We start from the raw sequence: 24,239 nt of genomic DNA, 5'->3' as shown, positions 1-24,239 counted from the left end.
TAAACTACGTGATAAAATAAATTCACTTGACGTGTAATCAGATACTAGCCGTAATTTACCAAAACGAGATTTATATGCAAATTAAATGTGAAATACAAGCGATTTGGCTAGATTTTAATTTAATTATTTTTTGTTTACTTTCCCTCCATTTTTAAACGAAGACTGTAGTTATTTCTACTCGCTAAAGGATGGCGGTAGTAGCGCAGTTTCCTCACATAATATACGTGAATTTAATATAAAGTACTGAAGTAAAAATAATACATAAACTTTCTATGTTTAACTATCCTATATTCTTATATAAACTTACACTAAATAAATTGGGTTTTCCTTTTATTTCCAAATTCATAATAGTGTGCAATGTGCATAATAGCGATAATAGCATTGACAATAATTTCAAGCAGCAAGTTTGACAGATGAGAATTGAGATGACAGTGACAACAACAACAATTTTAATTGTCAAACTTTGTTTTAATTTTCGTTTATATTTTGATCTATTATTTTTAAATTAAAATAATAGAAACAAGCAAATAAATTTGATGAAAACGCTAAAAAATGCCAAAACCAACGTGTGTTCAGTGCAGTTCAAACGATTCCTTGCTTTGGCGGAGCGCAGAGAACGGTCAAATATGCAATGAGTGTCATTTAGCAAACACAGCTAATAAAGAAATAAAAGCCGATGTAGCTGCTATAAAAACTGAATATGAGGATAAGGAAGACTCTGAGAGTAAAAATGGGAAGCCTGAGGGTGAAACAACACCCGCTAAAGCCACAGGAAAGGGGACGCGAAAGAGTACAAGATCTACTAGGTAAGACCTGTTGTAAAAATATCAGAATATCTATTAATTCCTGTTTATTGCAATATAATGCCAAGAAAACCTCTACCTTTATGTAATTAATAGTCACAACCCTCGAGCAATAAAGAATACAACACAGTCTTGACTGTAACATTAAAACAATGTCTTCTAGGTACAAAACAAAGACGCCTGCCCCAACTACGTCCAAGCCATCTGCACCGCGCGGTAGAGGCAGGCGGAGCATCTTCAAAAGGCAGCCGTTAAAAGCACCAACAGCCACTGCCACTGTAGTTACAAGTGACTCTTTATTTTTTAAGGTTTGTAACTTCCTGAGGTTTTAAAGATTGTGACTATAAACGGTATCCAGTGCGAGTCGGACTCACACACGAAGAGCTCAGCACCATTGTACAAGAAATCTGAAACCAGTGTAGTAAAAATTTGGAAGTTAATGACAACGCAATCTTAAATGGTTTAGTAAACTATTTTGAGAACACAAATCTTAAATTTTTCTTGTGATGAAACCACAAATTCATGGTTTTCAGATTTTGTCCTTTACTAGTGCTATAGGACAACCTGCCAAATTTCAGGATTCTAGCTCAACGAGAAGTATCCTATAGGTTTTGATACCCTATTTTTGCCAGATACAACAGAACGACAGACAACAAAGTGAGGTTTCTTAAATAAGGGTTCCTTTTTAGGGTTCTATACCTCAAAAGGAAAAGCGGAACCCTTATAGGATCCCTTTGTTGTCTGTCTGTCTGTCAAGAAACCTACAGGGTACTTCCCGCTGACCTAGAATCATGAAATTCGGCAGGTAGCTAGGTCTTATAGCAGACATTAGGGTAAAAATCTGAAAACCATAAATTTGTGGAAAGGGCTTCACTTGTGCATTCTAAAACAGATTTTTATGCATCATAGTTTTTGAATTACCGTGCAAAATGTCGAATAATTACGACTAGTACGGAACCCTCGTTGCACGAGCCTGACTTGCACTTGGCCGGTTTTTTCCTTTTATGGACGGAAACGAGGTACGGAAACCTAAAATTCTCCTATTCTCTCTCTCACAGAAAAATTGATGGTCTTTATTTCCAGGGTTCCTACATGCAAGTAGGAGACATAGTGTCCATGCTGGACGTTGATGGAGGAACTTACTACGCTCAAATCCGAGGGTTCCTCACCGATCAGTATTGTGAGAAGAGTGCCGTTGTAACCTGGCTGCTACCAACCAAGGCCAGCCCTCCGCCGGAGAAAGGGTTTGATCCTGCTACTTATATTATAGGTAACTAACTAACCTGATTTTTATTTTCAAACTAGTCGATGCACGTGACTTCATACGTGTGGATTTAGGTTTCTAAAAATCCTTATGTCGTCACGATAAAGTGGGAACGCAGTCTTACTGAGAGAACCAATGCGCGGCCAAATAGGCGCCTTCGCCCTTCACCAAACGCCAAATGGATCAATAAGTCACCTCTTAGGCCCTGTATCCACCTAAGCGGGGCGGAGAGGAGATGTGTACAGTAAACCAATCAGATTTTTAAAAGATGACATGATAAGTTTTTCACGTCATCTATTTTGAATCTGATTCGTCGATTGAACGTATCTCCTCTCCTCTCCGCTTAGGTGGAGACTGGACCTGACGCAGGTACAAGGTCTTCTTCATGGTGTTTGGCGGCTGTGCAGCGCTATCGAGACCCTGTATCACGTTTACCGTTGCCGATCTATTGTGATCGTCCCCATTTTACAGTTCTTGCCGCCTCGTCCGGGTGCAATATTATGTGTTTCCCTAGGTGAAGACAATGTTTTTTAAAAATAAAAAGAATATTAGCCATGTTAAACGACTAATATTCCCCTTTCCTCTCCAACTAAGCATCAAGCTTGTGCTAGGAGTAGGTACGACAATAGTGCAACGGGAGGGGTTTGAACCGTCGACCTTTTTCGGTTTTCAGTCCACTTCTTTACCTGTTGAGCTATTGAGGCTCTAAAAGCTATTGAGGTTTATGCATTAGCCCCTAACATTGATAGATCGTAGGAGCGTTTCCGCGTCCTCTTGACAGAGCCTACACTTATCTGTTGGTACAAGGTCAGATCTTTTTAAGTGGACTTCTTTTTATTGTTATAGGACCAGAAGAAGACCTCCCTCGCAAGCTGGAGTACATGGAGTTCGTGATGCATGCGCCGTCAGATTACTACAAGGCGAGCAACAGCCCCTACCCTCTCACAGACAATGAAGTTAATAACTACAATGGCTTTGTTTGGACGAGTCTTGAACCTCAAGTGAAAACATAGTTAAGTGATGAACTAGCAGATGCCCGACGTGTGCTACTACGCTAAAAAACTCATTTTCGCATTATTGCCTTTCTACTGAAGTCTATAACGGACATAGCTAGGTAGAAACATTTTGTCTTTTATATAATACTAGCTGATACCCGCGACTTCGTCCGCGTGGATTTTTAAAAATCCTGTGAGAGCTCTTTAATTTTTCGGGGTAGCCTATGTCCTTCCCCGGGATGTAAGCTAACTGTACCAAATTTCATCAAAATCGGTTAAACTGTTGGGCCGTGAAAAGCTAGCAAACAGACAGACACACTTTTGCATTTATAATATTAGTATAGATTAAGATTATGTTGTAAGTTGTGTAAATAATAAAATGAATTTGTTCAAATTTATAGTGTTTCTTATGTCCTATTTTGATAATCAGCCGAATCCTAAAAAAAACTGGTCAAATGCAAGTTCTACTCGCACATGAAGGTGTCAGTCTCTAACTGAGACTGTCCGCCCCTGTCCGTCGTGTCTGTCAAGAAAACCTATAGGGTACTTCCCGTTGACCTAGCATCATGAAATTTGGTAGGTAGGTAGGTCTTATAGCACAATCCGAAAACCGTGAACTTGTGGTTACATCACAGAGAAAAAAAACCGGCCAAGTGCGAGTCAGGCTCGCACAATGAGGGTTCCTTACTACAGTCGTATTTTTTCGACATTTTTCACGATAATTCAAAAACTATGATGCATAAAAATAAATAAAAATCTGTTTTAGAATGTACAGGTGAAGACCTTTCATATGATACCCCACTTGATATAGTCACTCACTTCGAAAGTTGAAAATACTAATTATTAGTTCATGACCACAATTTAATTTGTTTTGTGTGATCTAACCCTAAATTCACGGTTTTCAGATTTTTCCCCAAATGTCAGCTATAAGAACCTACCTGCCCAATTTCATGATTCTAGGTCAACGGGAATTACCCTGTAGGTTTCTTGACAGACAGACAGACAACAAAGTGATCCTATAAGGGTTCCGTTTTTCCTTTTGAGGTACGGAACCCTAAAAATGAACAAATATTATTATTTTCAAACTTAGATAACTATACCAAGTGTAGGTAGGTACATTCTAAAACAGATTTTTATTCATAATAGTTATTGATTTATCGTGTAGAAGTCATGGAAGAAGAAGAAAAGAAGTAAGTACAGAGTTATCTCTATTATGTAATCAAAATATAAATGACAGAGCCAAAAATCAATGGGCGTTAACCATTTTGAGTTACCAACCAATCACAAACATATTTTTAAAAAACATTTGAAAAATTTTAAAACATAGTTTTGTTTGTGATCAGTACTCAGCACTAGATGGCGCTAGATTCCTTTATTTTATTTTAAAGTAGGTTTGTCTTTTGTACAAATTGTATTTTAGTTGCTTTATCAAATTAAAAAATACTATGTACCATAACATTACCATCTTGTCATAGTAAATTGTTGTAAAATAATAGCACAATCAAATCACAATACGAAAATTTAAAAAAGAAAAAAACGTTTATTTTTGAAAGCTGTGCCCGACGATCAACGAGTCTATTGTGATCTGTGGACTAAACGCATGTTTTTTTGTCTATGGTTTGTTTTTATGCCGGTGGCCGGTGCTGTTGTTTTGATCTTTTGATAATTACAAAATAAACATAAGATTTATGATTTTATCAAAATAAAAGTTTTACATAATAATTATTGCAATCTAAATCAAATCAGTGATTAATCGAACAAAGAATAGATATTGTAAATTCACGCAAAAATGAGTCGCAAAGAAGCTCTCTCGTCGTTTATTCAACAAATTCACGGACGCCCAGTTGTCGTGAAACTTAACAGCGGGGTCGATTACAGAGGTAAATAACTAATAAGGAGCCTTTAGTTATATTATTTTATTACATACAGAAGATATTATTTAGTTTTTTGTTGCGTATAAGTTTGATTTGTTAGATTAAAGTTAGGTTATGTTTATTTCCAATTCGGTGCAGTGCTGAATTTATTGCTCTAAAATAGTACTTTTGACATGTATAATAATAAATAGTAAATACCATGTTATCTAAGAAGAGCTATTCCCTAATTCTGAACAAAAAATTTATTCTACAAGTTGTCAAACAGAACCCAGACACTGGCGATCAAGTTAAGCAAAGGTTCTAAGGCTGAGATCTATAGAGCGCACTTTGACTTTGCTCAAACTTAAGATTGAGTTAAAACGAGACAGATTTATGTGAGATATATAGCTCTGTGTCATTTTAACTGTCTTAAGTCTAAGCAAAGGCAGAGTGCGCTCTATAGATCTCAGCCTAAGAAACGTAGTGATTATATTCTCTTTGGCCTAAGGTTGAGATCTATAGAGCACACTTTGACTTTGCTCAGGCTTAAGACACTGTTAAAACGAGACAGCGATATATTGCTGACTTAAATCCATCTCTTTTACTAAAAATTGAGTCGAAGCAAAGTTAAAGTGTGCCTTGGATAAGTGTGCTCTATAGATCTCAACCTCATACTCGTGGTTGCAAGGAAGAAATTTTTACTCTTTAGAAAAATTTTTCCAACATGATAAAAAGTGATTTTGACATTTCATTGTTGAACATTCTTTTTAACAAATTTTATTATAGTGCCTATATTCGCTTGGTTTTTAACATTTACAATAATTGTTCTTACCAAAGATGTAAAATGTTATGGTATACTTATTACTCGTGCTAAGTTTAATATTATGATTTGCCTGTAGGTATTTTATAAAAAAAAATTGTGCTTAGTAATCTCCGCTGTCTACTATATTATTTGTATGCCAATATGGCTAATATGCTGGACTATGTTTATTAGAGTTAACACCTTATGTACCTACCCACATTATGCAAATAAAGAATTGTATTGTATTGTATCTATATATATATAACTAGTATTTTGCTCGCTGCTCGAGCTGCTAAAGCAGCTCTCGAGGTCTATAATCGCCAATTTGAATAAATAAAAAAAGTTTTAAATTTTGTATGAAAAAATAAATTCCGCCATTTTGAATTTTTTTTCCATCCATCGAGTAGACCTTCGGATCCTGATCATCTCTTGCCAAGAAACCACTCTTCCATCTGTCATACCCTCCGAGATGGACGCCGATGAAATTTGTATGGCGGCCATCTTTTTTTCGGAATTTTAAATTTTTTTTCCAATTTTTGGCAATTGGATGAGGTTTCGAATGACATTTGCTCGAGCACCTCCCACCTATCTTCAATACCTTGAGCGTGCCCTTCACCCGTCTCCGAAATCCTCAATCATCAGCTCCCTCCATATGTTGCCCTAAAGGAATCTTTGTCTTCTGTACGAAAGTATTAGTGAAAAAAAAAAGTTTCATACAAAATTTTACAGGAGGAAATTTTTTGAAAATCTCGGCCGCCATCTTGTTTTTCAATTTTTTTTTACTTTTTCTAAAAACCGTTTACTAATATCTGCAAGACCTGCAAGTTGTAACAAAATCGGTTGGAAAACAAAAAAGTTACAAAAGTCAGGTCGGCCGCCATCTTGTTTTTCTGAAATGTCATAATTTTTCCCTACTCGAATCCCACTTCTGAACATATCTCCCATACATTATTATATCATTTTCTATCTCTTTCTAGGAGAACAATTATGTCAATCAGTGAGTCAGTGGTAATTGAGCTATATATAGTATAACTAGTATTTTGCTCGCTGCTCGAGCTGCTAAAGCAGCTCTCGAGGTCTATAATGGCCATTTTGAATAATAAAAAATTTTGTATGAAAAAATAAATTCCGCCATTTTGAATTTTTTTTCCATCCAACGAGTAGACCTTCGGACCCTGATCATCTCTTGCCAAGAAACCACTCTTCCATCTGTCATACCCTCCGAGATGGACGCCGATGAAATTTGTATGGCGGCCATCTTTTTTTCGGAATTTTAAATTTTTTTTCCAATTTTTGGCAATTGGATGAGGTTTCGAATGACATTTGGTCGAGCACCTCCCACCTATCTTCGATACCTAAAGCGTGCCCTTCACCCGTCTCCGAAATCCTCAATCATCAGCTCCCTCCATATGTTACCCTAAAAGAATCTTTGTCTTCTATATGAAACCATAAGTGAAAAAAAAAAGTTTCATACAAAATTTTACAGGAGGGAATTTTTTGAAAATCTCGGCCGCCATCTTGTTTTTCAAATTTTTTTCACTTTTTCTAAAAACCGTTTACTAATATCTGCAAGACCTGCAAGTTGTAACAAAATCGGTTGGAAAACAAAAAAGTTACAAAAGTCAGGTCGGCCGCCATCTTGTTTTTCTGAAATGTCATAATTTTTCCCTACTCGAATCCCACTCCTGAACATATCTCCCATACATTATTATATCATTTTCTGTCTCTTTCTAGGAGAACAATTATGTCAATGAGTCAGTCAGTGAGTCAGTGAGTGGTAATTGAGCTATATATAGTATAATAACTAGTATTTTGCTCGCTGCTCGAGCTGCTAAAGCAGCTCTCGAGGTCTATAGTCGCCATTTTGAATAATAAAAAAATTTGTATGAAAAAAAAAAATCCGCCATTTTGAATTTTTTTTCCATCCATCGAGTAGACCTTTGGATCCTGATCATCTCTTGCCAAGAAACCGTTCTTCCATCTTTCATACCCTCCGAGATGGACGCCAATGAAATTTGTATGGCGGCCATCTTTTTTTCGGAATTTTGAATTTTTTTTCAAATTTTTGGCAATTGGATGACGTTTCGAATGACATTTGCTTGAGCACCTCCCACCTATCTTCAATACCCTCAGCGTGCCCTTCACCCGTCTCCGAAATCCTCAATCATCAGCTCCCTCCATATGTTGACCTAAAGGAATCTTTGTCTTCTATATGAAACCGTGATTGAAAAAAAAAGTTTCATACAAAATTTTACAGGAGGAAATTTTTTGAAAATCTCGGCCGCCATCTTGTTTTTCCAATTTTTTTTACATTTTCTAAAAATCGTTTACTAATATCTGTAATAACTGCAAGTTGTAACGAAATCGGTTGGAAAACAAAAAAGTTACAAAAGTCAGGTCGGCCGCCATCTTGTTTTTCTGAAATGTCATAATTTTTCCCTACTCGAATCCCACTCCTGAACATATCTCCCATACATTATTATATCATTATCTGTCTCTTTCTAGGAGAACAATTATGTCAATGAGTCAGTCAGTGAGTCAGTGAGTGGTAATTGAGCTATATATAGTATAACTAGTATTTTGCTCGCTGCTCGAGCTGCTAAAGCAGCTCTCGAGGTCTATAATGGCCATTTTACACAATTTAAAAAAAGTCATACATTTTCTATGAAAAAAAAAATCCGCCATTTTGAATTTTTTTTCAAGTCATCGAATAGACCTTCGGATCTTGATCATCTCTTGCCATGAAACCACTCCCATCTTTCATACCCTCCGAGATGGACGCGGATGAAATTTGTATGGCGGCCATCTTTTTTTCGGAATTTTAAATTTTTTTTCAAATTTTTGGCAATTGGATGAGGTTTCGAATGACATTTGCTCGAGCACCTCCCACCTATCTTCGATACCTCGAGCGTGCCCTTCACCCGCCTCCGAAATCCTCAATCATCAGCTCCCTCCATGTGTTGCCCTAAAGGAATCTTTCTCTTCTATATGAAACTATAAGTGAAAAAATAAAGTTTCATACAAAATTTTACAGGAGGAAATTTTTTGAAAATCTCGGCCGCCATCTTGTTTTTCCAATTTTTTTCACTTTTTCTAAAAATCGTTTGCTAATATCTAAAATAACTGCAAGTTTAAACAAAATCGGTTAGAAAACAAAAAAGTTACAAAAGTCACGTCGGCCGCCATCTTGTTTTTCTGAAATGTCATAATTTTTCCCTACTCGAATCCCACTCCTGAACATATCTCCCATACATAATTATATCATTTTCTGTCTCTTTCTAGGAGAACAATTATGTCAATGGGTGAGTCCGCGGAAAAAATAAATTCCGCCATTTTGAATTTTTTTTCAAGTCATCGAATAGACCTTTAGATCCTGATCATCTTTTGCCAAGAAACCACTCTTCCATCTTTCATACCCTCCGAGCTGGACGCGGATGAAATTTGTATGGCGGCCATCTTTTTTTCGGAATTTTAAATTTTTTTTCAAATTTTTGGCAATTGGATGAGGTTTCGAATGACATTTGGTCGAGCACCTCCCACCTATCTTCGATACCTTGAGCGTGCCCTTCACCCGTCGCCGAAATCCTCAATCATCAGCTCCCTCCATATGTTGCCCTAAAGGAATCTTTGTCTTCTGTACGAAAGTATTAGTGAAACAAAAAAGTTTCATACAAAATTTTACAGGAGGAAATTTTTTGAAAATCTCGGCCGCCATCTTGTTTTTCCAATTTTTTACACTTTTTCTAAAAATTGTTTACTAATATCTTCAATAGTTGCAAGTTGTAACAAAATCGGTTGGAAAACAAAAAAGTTACAAAAGTCAGGTCGGCCGCCATCTTGTTTTTCTGAAATGTCATAATTTTTCCCTACTCGAATCCCACTTCTGAACATATCTCCCATACATTATTATATCATTTTCTGTCTCTTTCTAGGAGAACAATTATGTCAATCAGTGAGTGAGTGAGTGGTAATTGAGCTATATATAGTATAACTAGTATTTTGCTCGCTGCTCGAGCTGCTAAAGCAGCTCTCGAGGTCTATAATCGCCATTTTGAATAATAAAAAATTTTGTATGAAAAAATAAATTCCGCCATTTTGAATTTTTTTTCAAGTCATCGAATAGACCTTTGGATCCTGATCATCTTTTGCCAAGAAACCACTCTTCCATCTTTCATACCCTCCGAGATGGACGCCGATGAAATTTGTATGGCGGCCATCTTTTTTTCGGAATTTTGAATTTTTTTTCAAATTTTTGGCAATTGGATGACGTTTCGAATGACATTTGGTCGAGCACCTCCCACCTATCTTCAATACCTCGAGCGTGCCCTTCACCCGTCTCCGAAATCCTCAATCATCAGCTCCCTCCATGTGTTGCCGCAAAGGAATCTTTGTCTTCTGTATGAAACCACAAGTGAAAAAAAAAAGTTTCATACAAAATTTTACAGGAGAAATTTTTTTGAAAATCTCGGCCGCCATCTTGTTTTTTCAATTTTTTACACTTTTTCTAAAAATCGTTTGCTAACATCTAAAATAACTGCAAGTTTAAACAAATTCGGTTGGAAAACAAAAAAGTTACAAAAGTCAGGTCGGCCGCCATCTTGTTTTTCTGAAATGTCATAATTTTTCCCTACTCGAATCCCACTTCTGAACATATCTCCCATACATTATTATATCATTTTCTATCTCTTTCTAGGAGAACAATTATGTCAATCAGTGAGTGAGTGGTAATTGAGCTATATATAGTATAATAAAAGGAAAAGGTGACTGACCGATTGACTGACTGACTGACTGACTGATCTATCAACGCACAGCTCAAACTACTGGACGGATCGCGCTGAAATTCGGCATGCAGATAGCTATTGTGACGTAGGCATCCGCTAAGAAAGGATTTTTCAAAATTCAACCCCTAAAGGAGTAAAATAGGGGTTTGAAGTTTGTATGAAAGTCTGTCAGTTTTGAAGTTAGAAGTTTGAAGTTTTGTAGTTAATATTTTTGCAATTAGCAGTATGACATATTTTATTAAGCTCATAATGTTAAAATCTCATTGTTAAAGATCAAGTTTAAGGGTGTAAAATAGGGGTTTAAAATTTGTTTACTCCACGTGGACGAAGTCGCGGGCATAAGCTAGTTGTATCAAAAAATTATTGATTAGTTATGCCCAGTCTAGTGCATAATGACACATAGACTTGTTAGAGTAAACCTACAGAAACACTCATGTTTACACTTTACATAGGTACATGCAAGTACAATATAAGTCTTGCATGCTTTTGAATAATTAAATATTGACTAGTGACATCAGAGTTATGGCCGGCAATTTTAAACAACATTGTTTATTTGCTGTTGAAGTAAGGTCAAACTTTATTACTTATTTACTGTATTTTGATGTCCATTCAACTGGCAAAAGCAATGTTTCCAAGTAACATTAATTTAATTAGTAAAGTAAAGTTAACATTTAATAGATAGACATTAAGATTTTTGAAAATTTAAGCCCTAATGGGGTAAAATAGTGGTTTAAAATTTGTGTAGTCCACATGGACGAAGTCGCGCGCATAAGCTAGTCTATATATATATAAAACGAAAAGCTGACTGACGGACTGACTGATCTATCAACGCACAGCTCAAACCACTGGATGGGTCGGTCGAGATTATAACATAGACATCTGCTAAGAAAGTATTTTTGAAAATTTATCATGTGAAAGGGCTTTACTAGTACATTCTAAAACAGATTTTTATTTATTTTTATTCATAATAGTTTTTGATTTATCGTGCAAAAAGTCGAAAAATACGACTCGTCTGACTGGCACTTGGCCGGTTTTCATTTAAATTCAAATCTGTACTTGGTCTATTTCAGGAGTCCTCGCCTGCCTGGATGGGTACATGAACATAGCCCTGGAGCAGACAGAGGAATATGTGAATGGTCAACTCAAAAACAAATATGGAGATGCATTCATTAGAGGAAATAACGTTCTCTATATAAGCACACAGAAGAGAAGGATATAGTGTACTTTGTCAGATTAGAATAAGGGTCAAAGCACACTGCTAATGATTTTGAGCGTGACTAAATTTTAGAGTATTCATATCTTTTTCTTTCCTGGCTAATCAATTTGGGAATTTTCTAAAATGACTGTCGAAACCATTCTCATCTTTTTCCAGGTAAGAATTTAACAACTTATTTTCACTTATGAAAAGCTAGCTGCAGCTAGAAACAGCTAGCGCGCACCACTTGAATTGCGCGCAATTGAAATGTCTCAAAATCCGGTGCTGAATTAATTCCGCAGTGCGCACGCTTCTATATAGTTCTATAATTCACAGATTTTGCGGAAAAAAACGTACAGAAATTTACCGTGGTGTGCACTAGCTCTAATTATAATTTTGTATCATTTAAACATATCACAATAAACTGATATAAAATTTTGCCACAGTGTGCTTTGACCATAAAATGAAGAAACATTTTGTACAATATTTTTATTATTAACTTAAAAATTACAATAAACTTTAATAAATGTAAGTATTAATTTGTTCGTTTTTTCCCTAGCGTTAAAGTTGTCTGGAAGAGATCGCTATTTAGCGATAAGACCGCCTTTTTGTACCTACTTATTAAGATTTCTTTTTGTAACCTGTCATTTGTGTTTCTGTGGTGCAATAAAGTATATACATACATACATACATACATATTAAGTAAATCTTTTACTTTATTTTGCACTTGAGTCAACCTGAAACATTCCATAGTGCTTTAGTAAGCATAGACTAAAATATGTTTAAGAGGAAGTGTTTATGTGTACAAACATCAAAAAAGGCTGACAACATTAAATACTTAAGGTAAATATGTATCTTCATTGTTATTAGCACCGTTGTAAGTGTAGGAAAACTTCACTTCACCATAATCCTGAAAATAAAGTTTTCGTTACTTAGGTCCGATTGCATATTGGCGGTTAAGATTATGTTACCGTTAAATTTTGACCACCAATGAAAAGCAAAGTGAACGAGTCAGTATTCATTCATGATAAAAGGTTAACGAATAAAAATTGGTCTAAATTCAACCAACCTCGTCTTATTTTAGGGTTCCTAACACGGTACACGAGTCTGACTCGCACTTGACTGGTTTTTTTTTAATTTATTGTGACGGTTAACGTTTAACAGGAGCCGTAAATCTCTTGTAGTTTAGTCACTCTGGTTTAGTTTTAAAATAGGCGTGAACACAGACAGACAGACAGCCGAACTGGACAAAATTATAAGGGTTCTTATAGTTCTCCTGTACTACGGAAGTACGGAACCCTACTAAAAACAGACTTAAATACTTCTACCTTATCTTTCGATGGTCCTCTCCCATTTCCAAAGTCAGCGATCAAATTTTCTCCTCTATAACCATATTTGTTATTATACTCCTCCCTTGCATTCTTTCCCGCGTCCGGATTAAATGGTATGTCAACTTTATAATTCAATATACGCGGGTTAAATAATGGCGCCCAAAAACTTGAAAACAACGGTAAGCACTCGTAACAAACCAGAGTTGCTAGCATGAAAAATATTTTTAATAACATTTTTTTTTTTACTAAAAAGAGGTTTTAATTTTGCGAGACGCTGTATGAGAATGATCAGTAGCAGGAAGCTTAGGCTCGCATGATAAATGGTAAACATAAATTGTATTACAGTTTACGCGAACAAATAGTTTTGTTGGACGCGCTAACAGGTCTCAAGGATTACCATTTAAGGCCTTTTTGTTCTCTTAAAAGGTCTAGTAAAGCGGTAAAAATTGCTCGAGTTTATTTTTTGTCTCCAACGTACAGACGTTTGATCCAATATATGAAAAACAAATGTAACCCTATTGTGTGAACATACGACACTATTTTTTGCTTCAAAATTTAGCTACCTAAAATGAATACTTTCCACTCCTATAATAAGACAAGCCTAACGAGTAACGACCTAGTTTAATTTAGAGATGTACAAACAACTGCATTAGCCACAAATGTCGCCTCTTAAACGTAGACAAGTGAGATATAACTTTGTTATTCGAAAACTGACCTTGGCCTTAAAAGTTTAATAACATGATCAATATTATTTTTTCTACAGGAAGTATAATTTAGTTAATAACATATTAATTATAAGTTTGAATCAAAATACCTTCCATTGCCGTTTTAATTATTATGAAAACTATGTAGGTATATTATAATTTATATATTATTAATGTAATTATATTTATAACGCAGGTATTAAGGTGGGTAAGTATAAGGTGCAACACTCACCTGCAGAGTGGAGTGGAACCGAGGTGCTTTTTAATAACAGACTAAGATTTACCTTGGCATAGCGATCATACCCACCGACCGCTTCTTGAATCTCTTCCGTGGTTTGTTTTAATACTAATTTCGGTAGTAGGTATGTATCGATGATAACGTACTGGTCCGTGAGCTATGTTTAAAATGTTATCAATATACACGACACTCCACTCCACAGGTAAGCGTCAAACCTAAGTTTCAGAACGTAAAGGTTAATGTGGAAATTGAATTCGCGACCTTAGCCTCCAAGGCGGTCATTCACGCCGCTGCGCCGATGACCTGTCATCAAAATAAAAAAAATACCGGCCAAGTGCGAGACAGACTCGCGCACCGAGGATTCCGTACCTACTACAGTTAGAATTTTTCGATATTTTGCACGATAAATCAAAAACTAAATAAAAATCTGTTTTAGAATGTAGGGGTAAAGCCCTTTCATATGATACCCCGCTTGGTATAGTTATCTTACTTTGAAAATTGAAAATACTAATTGTTTGTTCATGAACACAGTTTAATTTCTTTTGTATCATGTAACCACAAATTGACGGTTTTCGGGTTTCCTTTATTTGTGCTATAAGACCTACTTACCTACAAAATTTCATGATTCTAGGTCAACGGGAAGTACCCTATAGCTTTTCTAGACAGACAGACAGACAACAAAGTATAAGGGTTCCTTTTTTCGTTTTAAGGTACGGAACCCTAAAAATAATGTCAACGTTCGTTGGAAAGATTGCGATTGTGCCAAAAATAAATAATGGCTAGTTCTGTATAGGTCTTGGATTAATAAAAAAAAGAAACGTAATATAACTTTTAACATTATAATAAAAATATTTAGTTACAATGTTTTTACATTAGTCTCTTAAAAAATGAAAACTGTAAAAAAATAATTTATAGATTCTTCAAAATATTAAATTTTCACGCAATTTTCAAGATACGAGTATTATATTTTGTAAACTTATAATTGTAACCATTTTGACTAAGTACCTATATACCTACCTACTTCAAATATGCACAATCCCAAAAAAAACCCCTGTAATTTTTTTTATTGTCTAGTGAATGCCTTCAAGAGGAGAGTAGGATTTGTATTGGAACAGTTCGGGACCTCCGTAGCCGTATAGCAGTTTCCCTTTGCCATTCTCGTCGTAGTATGGATACCGGTACTTTGGCCTGGAAAAAAAATATAGAAATATTGTAGAAATAAATTCAATGCTAGCAACAGCCTATATCCTAACTTCCTACTAATATTATAAATGTGAAAGTGTGGATGTTTGGATGTTTGTTACTCAATCACACAAAAACGGCTGAACGGATTTGGAATGGAGATAGATTATACTCTGGATTAACACATAGGCTACTTTTTATCCCAGAAAATCAAAGAGTTCCCGCGGGATTTTGAAAAATGAAAATCCACGCGGACGAAGTCGCGGGCATTAGCTAGTAAATTATAAGAAAAATGCCTGTCGTCTGGGACTCCTAGATTCGAATTTATTTCTTTCGAAACTTAGGGAAAACGTTTTTTTCAGGTCGTATTAATTAAAAAAAATGATCACCTGAGGTCTAGACAAGTCAGCAAAGTCAAAGTTCGCTCTGTACATCAGTCTTATTCTATGGTTTTACCTTTCAAAGTATTGGAAATTGGGTGCTCTTGGCTGTGGCACCGTGGACTCTGCAGTGATCAGCGTCGACAGGACCACGACGAGCTGGAATTCATGTAACCTCATTAGGTAATTAACCTCACGACTTGTAGTAGAAAACTAACCTACGCCCTAACAAAAAACCGGCCGTGTGCGAGTCAGACGCTACATGATCAGTTTTAAAATTATTTTACTAAAAGAAGTAAGCATGTTTTATGAAATAAAATAAAATACCTAAATGGAAAATAATCGTTAAAATTGTTTATACCGCCATCTCATGTGAAGTCGCAAAAACATTATTTCTAATTACTGCCATCTATTGGCGAATAGCAAAACGACAAAATTAAAAAAAAAATCTCAGGTCCAAAACTACCAACTTCTATGTAAAACACCAAATCCTTAAATCAAAATCCCAATTCCCATTCATTTATTACTTAATCCGAATTTACGAAAACTTATTTAAATAAATAAATATTTATTGATCGACAAGTAGGTACCTAATTAATTTATTTACTTACCGTGAAAATGAAAAACCTCCAAAACTTTTCCATTCTTGAAATAGTTTATACCTCTAAACTAAACAAAAATAACAAAACTTTTCTCTTCAAACTTAAAAACACTAAACACCTCGAAGGTAACTTCTTCAACGTACGGTATACGTGCGTCGGTGAATGTAGTGGTTATAAAACTGGCTTGGGAAGTTGGGAAAGTGTGTCTCGAATGTTAACCATTCCTAATGACCCACTTGTTCAGAGCCCATGTATCTTTGACCTTGTAACGCATGTATTTTGTCACATACCATAACTAGGTAAAGCCTAAGATGGATAAGTAATAAATTGCTACACGAGTTCGAAACAAGTTCAGCGAACTGACGGTAGCAAGGTGTCTGCTACCTGCTACTGCTACCAATTGTTATAGAGTTCGTAAACGAGTTTGATACTTACGTTTTTCAAAGTAACTAGCTTCCCCTTACTTGCTAGCTAAGGAGATGTGACGTAGCTTCTTCCTTGCTAGCTAAGGAGTTGTGACGTAGCTTCTCCTTCCTTGCTAGCTAAGGAGTTGTGACGTAGCTTCTCCTTCCTTGCTAGCTAAGGAGTTGTGACGTAGCTTCTCCTTCCTTGCTAGCTAAGGAGTTGTGACGTAGCTTCTTCTTCCTTGCTAGCTAAGGAGTTGTGACGTAGCTTCTCCTTCCTTGCTAGCTAAGGAGTTGTGACGTAGCTTCTCCTTCCTTGCTAGCTAAGGAGTTGTGACGTAGCTTCTCCTTCCTTGCTAGCTAAGGAGTTGTGACGTAGCTTCTCCTTCCTTGCTAGCTAAGGAGTTGTGACGTAGCTTCTTCTTCCTTGCTAGCTAAGGAGTTGTGACGTAGCTTCTCCTTCCTTGCTAGCTACGGAGTTGTGACGTAGCTTTTCCTTCCTTGCTAGCTAAGGAGTTGTGACGAACCTTCTCCTTACTTGCTAGCTAAGGAGTTGTGACGTTTTTAACTAAATAGATAGTCTAGCTGCAATATTTTTTATTTGTTAATGCAAGTTATGTACCTATTCATCTGTTTTGTTGTACTTATACGCTCAGTAAAATTATGTTACGGTCGATTTTGTACATGGTCAACGATTTGAAGGAATTTCTACACACATCATATTGACCTCTATCTTCTTTCTTTCTATCTCTACCCTGGTACCTACCTACTTTCTCGCACAAAATAAAATTCGCGAGAAACCTCGCAGCCTACCACGCTGGTGTTGATGATTCTGGAGAGTCCAGAAAGAAGCTGATTTTGCCCATAAGTACACACATGACCTGCCCAGTCCCATTTGAGTAGGTAAAGCGTAAAAATTAATTATTAATTTTATTTTTAAATTCTCAAACATCAAGTAGTAGTGATCCATGTATAGTTATGAGTTTATGACGAACGCCAAAGTGAAAGTCATACCGTAATGAGCTTATTACATCACGACTCTAGAATCTTCCTACTCTTTCTCTTTCTATCTCTGTTACACTTTGTCTACGTAATACTTTTTTCTTGCACACACGTCGTAAGGGTTTAAACACATTGTAGGACAAGTATCACCTTAGGAGCAATGCACAGTAGCGTGAAACATATTATGGTGAATGAATCCCACAAATGAATCATTTGACTTTGACTTTATTTTTCCAACAGCCAGCTTATTTAGGTAGAGTTTAGTGTTAATTGGAAGCAGTTAATTAGTTAATCATTTATAGATTACCGGATACTGGCACGATCACAGTATTCACACAGACAATCAATAAGAGTAATTTATTACCTATTTTGAATAAATCATTTGACTTTGACTTTGACTTTGAACGCAATTTTACTATACAGCATGTTAAAAAAACCGGCCAAGTGTGAGTCAGGCCCGTGCAACGAGGGTTCCGTACTAGTCGTGTTTTTTCGACATTTTGCACGATAATTCAAAAACTATGATGCATAAAAATAAATAAAAATTTGTTTTAGAATGCACAGGTACCTTTCATATGATACCCCACCCCACTTGATATATGTAGTTATCTTACTACGAAAATTGAAAATACTAATTATTAGTTCATGACCACAATTTAATTTTTTTGTGGGATGTAACCACAAATTCACGGTTTACAGATTTTTCCCCGAATGTCTGCTATAAGACAGACAGACAACTAAGTGATCCTATAATGGTTCAGTTTTTCCTTTTGCGATACGGAACCCTAAAAATATTAAATGGTAAGATTACAGATTTAAAATGAAACAAGAGTATTTTATTCAACTGTTACTTATATTTCTTTGTTAAAATTACAAATGACTAGAAAAACAGCCTACAGTCTAACGTCATACTTTAGCTGTATATTTTATATACATTATACACTTGCTATAGCAGCCAAAATAAAAGAAACATTTCCAATTAAAAACCTAGTTCAGACTCTGGGGAAACCGCGCGGATGAAAACCGTGCGGACAGTAGATACCTGCGGTTTGCATCCGCCGGATTTCTCTTAGTCTGAACTATACTCGATCTGCGGAAGGAAGTTAATAACGCTCTCCCCGTTACATAATCCCATACAAATGATAAGAGCCAAAAATCTCAGTGGGCATTGTCAATTATTTTGAGGCACCAATCAATCACAAACATTCGAAAATCAATCCTAAAATGTTTTCAAAAAACATTAGAAGTTCAATCGGAAAGCATATTACTTGCGATTGTGATTGGTTGGTGCCTCAAAATGGTTAGCGACCACTGAGATTTTTGACTCTATTATTTGTATGGGATTACGGAACAGAGAGCGCTGTACTAACTTCTTTCCGCGGATAGGGTATAGCTCTTAGGCTGAAATCTATAGAGCGAACTTTGACTTTGCTCAGACTTAAGATTGAGTTAAAACGAGACAGATTTATGTAAGAGATATAGCTCTGTCTCGTTTTAACTCTATCCTAAGCAAATTCAGAGTGCGCTCTATAGTATCAGTATATTAATTTACATAGGTAGGTATACATTTTTTACAAATTTATTAAATTCTAAAGGATATTTTCTTAAAAGTAGGTACATTTTGATATTTTGACAACATAATTAACTACACATTTAATAGTAGGTAAAGATAATAATAATTAATAATAGACGAGAATGTTCAAAGTTGATATAAACGAGCTATTTTATAGCTTAACGAAAGACTATCTAATAGTGACTTATTGCAATATCAATATGCACAGATCGCGCTAAACTTTAAGAACACGAGGCAAGCCGAGTTTATTTTTGTTGCATTTTGTTCAACTGTAGTACTCGACTCGAATACACATTGAATATGAATATGAATATTTATTTATTACTAAAAGAAATTTACATTTGCCTTAAATGGAGTTCTGATCCCTAAACTAGGAGATCCCGTATTTTAGGAGCCATTCAGGGCGAATTTTAAGGGTGCCTTCAAATTTGCCGCGCGGAGGCAGCGATACTGCGCCTCAGTTCATAGATCGAAATTATATGTATTTACAAAGCAGCGCGGCCACTTTGCGGCAAAGTAGGCGCGCCCTAAGACGATGCCATCACACACGGTCGACTAGTCGCCCGGCGACTCGGTCGGCGGCGACCGTTAGGATCTGTAGTTTATATGGAATTCGTCGTGTTTAAGCACACGCAGTCGCCGCGACTTCGAGCGAAAGACCCTACAACTTCTATATAAATTATAGATTCTCACGGTCGCCATTGACTGAGTCGCCAGGCGACTACTCGACCGTGTGTGATGGGTCTAAGGCTGAGATCTATAGAGCGCACTTTGACTTTGCTCAGACTTAAGACAGAGTTAAAACGAGACAGATTTATGTGAGAGATATACATCTGTCTCGTTTTAACTCTGTCTTAAGTCTAAGCAAAGTCCGAGTGCGCTAGAGTAGAGTAGAGTAGTATAGATTTCACCCTAAGGCTCAAGGCACATTGCTGCAGAGTTGACGCGATAGAGAGTTCAGTGTATTTTGCAACATTTAAGAAAAGAAGCATCGCGTCGCTTCATCTCTCCTTCGCTGTGCTTTGATCCTAAGTTATACCTAATATCCGTTTAAACATGATTAACCTAAATTTTTTATTCGATATAAATCTTTTTTATTACTTAATATTCTGCTGAAATTAGCATATATTATACAATCAAAAATCTTAGAATAACAATATTTAATTACAAATTTCATTTCTAAGGCTTTATTTAAGCTTTATTTTTTTATATTTAGTGCTTTCATGGCCTAAATGAATGCAAGTTTTATATGATTTTTAAAGCTGCATTTACTAATGACTACAAAATAATATTTAACACAATTGGCGCCGATTCTGATGTCTTTCTCTAAACTCAATTTAGATCTTCATCTTTTTCATTTCAATATTGTTAAAAAGGGACGAAAAATAATTTTTAAGTTAACAACTTATACATTTTATACATCATTTGAGCTTCAATAGCTCAACGGTTAAGGAGCAGACTGAAATCCGAAAGGTTGCCGGTTCAAACCCCGCCCGTTGCACTATTGTCGTCTACTCCTAGCACAAGCTTTTCGTTCAGTTTGAGGGTAAAGGGGAATATTAGTCATAATTATCAAGGCTAATGTTCTTTAAAAAAAAACTGTGCTCATAACTGGCACCTAATGTCACGAGGTTTGACAGTTTTAAATAAAAATACGTTTGTCCGTCCTTTTGATTGTATTGGTAGGAGAGGGTTGTAAAATTTATGCCATCAGCATCAGTACCAATAGCTTATTTTAAACTTATTTTTCTATTAATCCGCTAAAAGTTTCATGTCTAATCTAGCATCTAACAACAATATTTTACATTGAATTCGTCATTTACATGATATAACTATTTTATTTAAGGCGCATAGAATACCCTACAAAGTGCTATTACAATAAACACAATGATTATATTTTAATTATACATACCGATAAAAAGTGTATAAATGCAAATAACTTCATCAAATCAATACAATATAGTATTTATAAACAAAACTATAGGTACTTTTCCTTTTTATTTTCGAAACTACCCTCGACTCGAGATCAATCAATCTAATTAGGACTAGTTCAGACTCGGCGAAAACCGCGCGGATCATTAAAGCAGATCCGCGTGGTACTCTGAATAAGGGCGTTTGTGCACTCATCCGTATTCGTGTTTTTCACGACATTAAAAATGTTATGTTAGGTACTCACGACGTTAAAAAACACGAATACGAACCGAATATAGATGAGTGCACTAACGCCCTTAGGACGTTTGTGCACTCATCCCATCATCATCATCATCCCATTCTCATCCATCATCATCATCATCATAAGGGATAATATTACGGATCCCTGAAAAAAATACGAATCGAATATACGTATTTGTTGGCCACTTCGAAGAATCACGGATACGACCGAATACGGATGCCCTTAGGTACATTTTGTCGCGGTTCAAATAGCATCGTTTGCATACGCGTATTATCCGCATGTCTGATCTAGCCCGATCTAGATAAAAGTAGCAAAACACCTAACTAATAATTAATTAATTATTTCGACTATCGATTCCCGTAAATCAGTTTAACTTTTCAAGCTTACGATTTAAAACTCATTATTAATTAATTATGAGTTTTAGAATTATCGAAACAGCTTTCTCGAATTATCTACGAAAAAGTATCCTCAGTCAAAATGTTTTAGCTCTAATGTTTAATTTCAACAAGTTTCAGAATTAAATTCGAACAATTCATGCAAATCAGTCGTCACAATTTACTTAATAAAACTAAAAAAAACTTTTTTCGAAAAAAATTAACTCATTGCGAGCTTATAAAACTTTTGTCAATTTCTAAACAACTACAGTGCGACAAGGCTCTTTTGGCACTTGAATGACATTGACAGGGGGGCGTTAGTTGTAGGACAAAGGCTTAGGACTATTCAAAGAAGAACAAAGGGGACACTTGACGGCAACGTTAGTTTCGCCACGCGCCAAAAGAGCTTTGTCGCACTGTATATTCCCTCTTTTTCCAACTCTATTAACTCACGACACATGTTTTTACGTTGTCTTTCTTGCCAATATGGCTACTAAACCCTTGAATAGAGTAATCTGTCTTTTTTACGACAGATTATATAACAAGACGGTGTTATATAACACCCAAATTTCACAACAAAATCAGCAAGTGTCAAACTCTTGCCGAATCCCAAGCTGTCAGTAGAGGTGAGAGATGCCCATCAACTGGGCCCTGTAATGGGCATTGTCCACGATCTGTTGGGACAGGGTTCTCTTCCTCATCAGCATAGCTGCCGTTTGTAAGAACTTGTGCTGCTGGTTTCTGCAGGTATTTGACTATTCCCTAACAACTTTTCTCTCTTTTTAACTCACGACACACGTAATGCTCTCTTTCATACCAATATTGCTACAAAAACACTTATATGGACACATTCTCTGACTTTTTTACGATTTTAGGTAACATAACACACGAATTTCACAGCAAAATCAGCAAGTGTCTAACTCTTGCCGATTCCCAAGCCGTCAGTAGGCGTGAGAGATGCCCATCAACTGGGACCTGTAGTGGGCATAGTCATCTGTTGAGAAATGGTTCTCTTCCTCGCCAGCATAGCTGTCGTTTGTTCGAACTTGTGCTGCTGGTTTCTGCAGGTATTTGACTATTCCCTAACAACTTTTCTCTCTTGTTAACTCTTTTTTGACAAACTTCTCTTTGACGACAAACCTTTTTTGCTCTCTTTCTTAACCATTTAGCAAAAAAAAAGACACTTTAGACACATTTTCTGTCATTTCTATGTCTCTAAGTAACATAACACACAAATTTCCCAATAAAATCAGCAAGTGTCAAACTCTTGCTGATTGCCAAACCGTCAGTAGGCGTGAGAGATGCCCATCAACTGGGACCTGTAGTGGGCATAGTCCACGATCTGTTGGGACAGGGTTCTCTTCCTCACCAGCATTGCTGCCGCTTGTTCGAACTTGTGCTGGTTTCTGCGGACATAGGCCATGGTGTCTGTGATCATGTTCTGGAGCTTTTGAGGGTTGATTTCGTCCATGGCACACTCTTCCATCAGAGGGGGGTTGAAACGGTAGTAGTTACCTGGTGGTAACAAATCGTTCATCACTAGATGGACACCTGTGGAAAGAAAAAATATCAATGTAACTTTTTAAGCAATTGCCCAATATGACTACAGAACGAGGCAGAAAGTAATGTACATCGACCTTTGGAAGAAGATAGCAGATTTGCAGAGCATTGTCTCTGTCGTTGAAACCGACAAAACGTCACATGGTTATGAGTGACAGAGACTAACGCTCTACAAAACCGAAATGTCATTCAAAAGGCCGATGTACATTATTTTCTACAGCGTACTGTCTATAAGCATGACTACGTGGTTGCCTCCAAAGTAAATACGAAGAGATTTTCAAAGATTCTATGGTTTAGCTACTTATAAAAAATTGTCGCGGGGTATGGAAGTCCCTACAAGGTCCCCTACGTCCATCAGTGGACGTATATCAATTATAGTCCGCGCCAATTAAATAGTTGTTCTTGAACTGAACAACCCCGCGTTCGCCATCTGCATTAGTGTGACTGCTACATCCGTACACAGTACACGGGCGCTTGGAATAATACCTGGGCGAGCTCACACTCGCATCGTGGGGCAGACGCGACTATTTAACTGCCGAGAACTGTACATACCTTCAGTATCAGTTGCCGAGTCCAGGATTTTATTGAACTTGTCCTTCCAGCTGGTACCGGGGGACTCCTTGGCCAGGCCCTTGCTCATCAGCTGGTAGTCCAGGTGTTTGTTGAGCGCGCGGCCGGTGCCCACGGATATCACTGTGCCGTTTTTGATGGTGTCCGCTCCGAACAGTAGTTTGGCTTCGTGGAGTCCTACTCCAGTCGGGTTGTTGACCATTATGCCGCCGTCCTGTATGACAAATGTTGCGTCATTATTATCAAAAGTAGGTGTAAGGAGTACATTACAGTTTAAAATAAAGGTTTCGGAATCCTGCGGAATTCCACCGTACCCATTAAAAGAACATGGACCATACTCGAAATCCATAATCGTATGTGCGGTATAGAAATGGCGCTTGTGCAATTTCTATTCTGACGCGAATTCTATTTCTATTCTAAACGTCTTGACGCGATCTAGAATTTACGAGACTA

At 36.6% G+C, this 24,239-nt stretch overlaps 4 protein-coding genes across 4 annotated transcripts in view; 2 read left to right on the top strand and 2 right to left on the bottom strand.

The window, feature by feature from the left end:
* The first annotated feature begins 428 nt into the window (after positions 1–428).
* Positions 429–3,457, top strand: LOC117983565 (GATA zinc finger domain-containing protein 1). Its single transcript, XM_034970156.2, has 4 exons — positions 429–806; positions 967–1,111; positions 1,887–2,073; positions 2,914–3,457. Exons 1-4 carry the CDS (start codon positions 553–555, stop codon positions 3,078–3,080), a joined length of 753 nt encoding a protein of 250 aa, XP_034826047.1. The 5' UTR covers positions 429–552; the 3' UTR covers positions 3,081–3,457.
* A 1,220-nt stretch (positions 3,458–4,677) lies between these two features.
* Positions 4,678–12,232, top strand: LOC117983568 (U6 snRNA-associated Sm-like protein LSm6). The gene is made up of 2 exons (XM_034970166.2): positions 4,678–4,942; positions 11,569–12,232. The coding sequence occupies exons 1-2, from the start codon at positions 4,852–4,854 to the stop codon at positions 11,715–11,717; spliced, it is 240 nt and encodes a 79-aa protein (XP_034826057.1). The 5' UTR covers positions 4,678–4,851; the 3' UTR covers positions 11,718–12,232.
* Positions 12,233–14,791: 2,559 nt separating this feature from the next.
* On the bottom strand, positions 14,792–16,484 carry LOC117983569 (uncharacterized). Its single transcript, XM_034970167.2, has 3 exons — positions 16,140–16,484; positions 15,605–15,687; positions 14,792–15,154 (listed from the first exon to the last, which is right to left on the bottom strand). Exons 1-3 carry the CDS (start codon positions 16,170–16,172, stop codon positions 15,037–15,039), a joined length of 234 nt encoding a protein of 77 aa, XP_034826058.1. The 5' UTR covers positions 16,173–16,484; the 3' UTR covers positions 14,792–15,036.
* Positions 16,485–20,696: 4,212 nt separating this feature from the next.
* Positions 20,697–24,239, bottom strand: part of LOC117984081 (uncharacterized) — a 34,678-nt gene continuing 31,135 nt past the window's right edge. Inside the window, exons 20-21 of the mRNA XM_069500026.1 lie at positions 23,769–24,000; positions 20,697–23,207 (exon numbers count right to left, since the gene is read on the bottom strand). Coding sequence (XP_069356127.1) covers positions 22,942–23,207; positions 23,769–24,000 — 498 coding nt within the window. The 3' untranslated portion in view covers positions 20,697–22,941. The remainder of the gene's footprint in view (positions 23,208–23,768; positions 24,001–24,239) is intronic.

Source organism: Maniola hyperantus, chromosome 7, assembly GCF_902806685.2.
Source record: "Maniola hyperantus chromosome 7, iAphHyp1.2, whole genome shotgun sequence".
NCBI lineage: Eukaryota > Metazoa > Arthropoda > Insecta > Lepidoptera > Nymphalidae > Maniola > Maniola hyperantus.
This window is presented reverse-complemented; position numbering and strand designations above follow the sequence as displayed.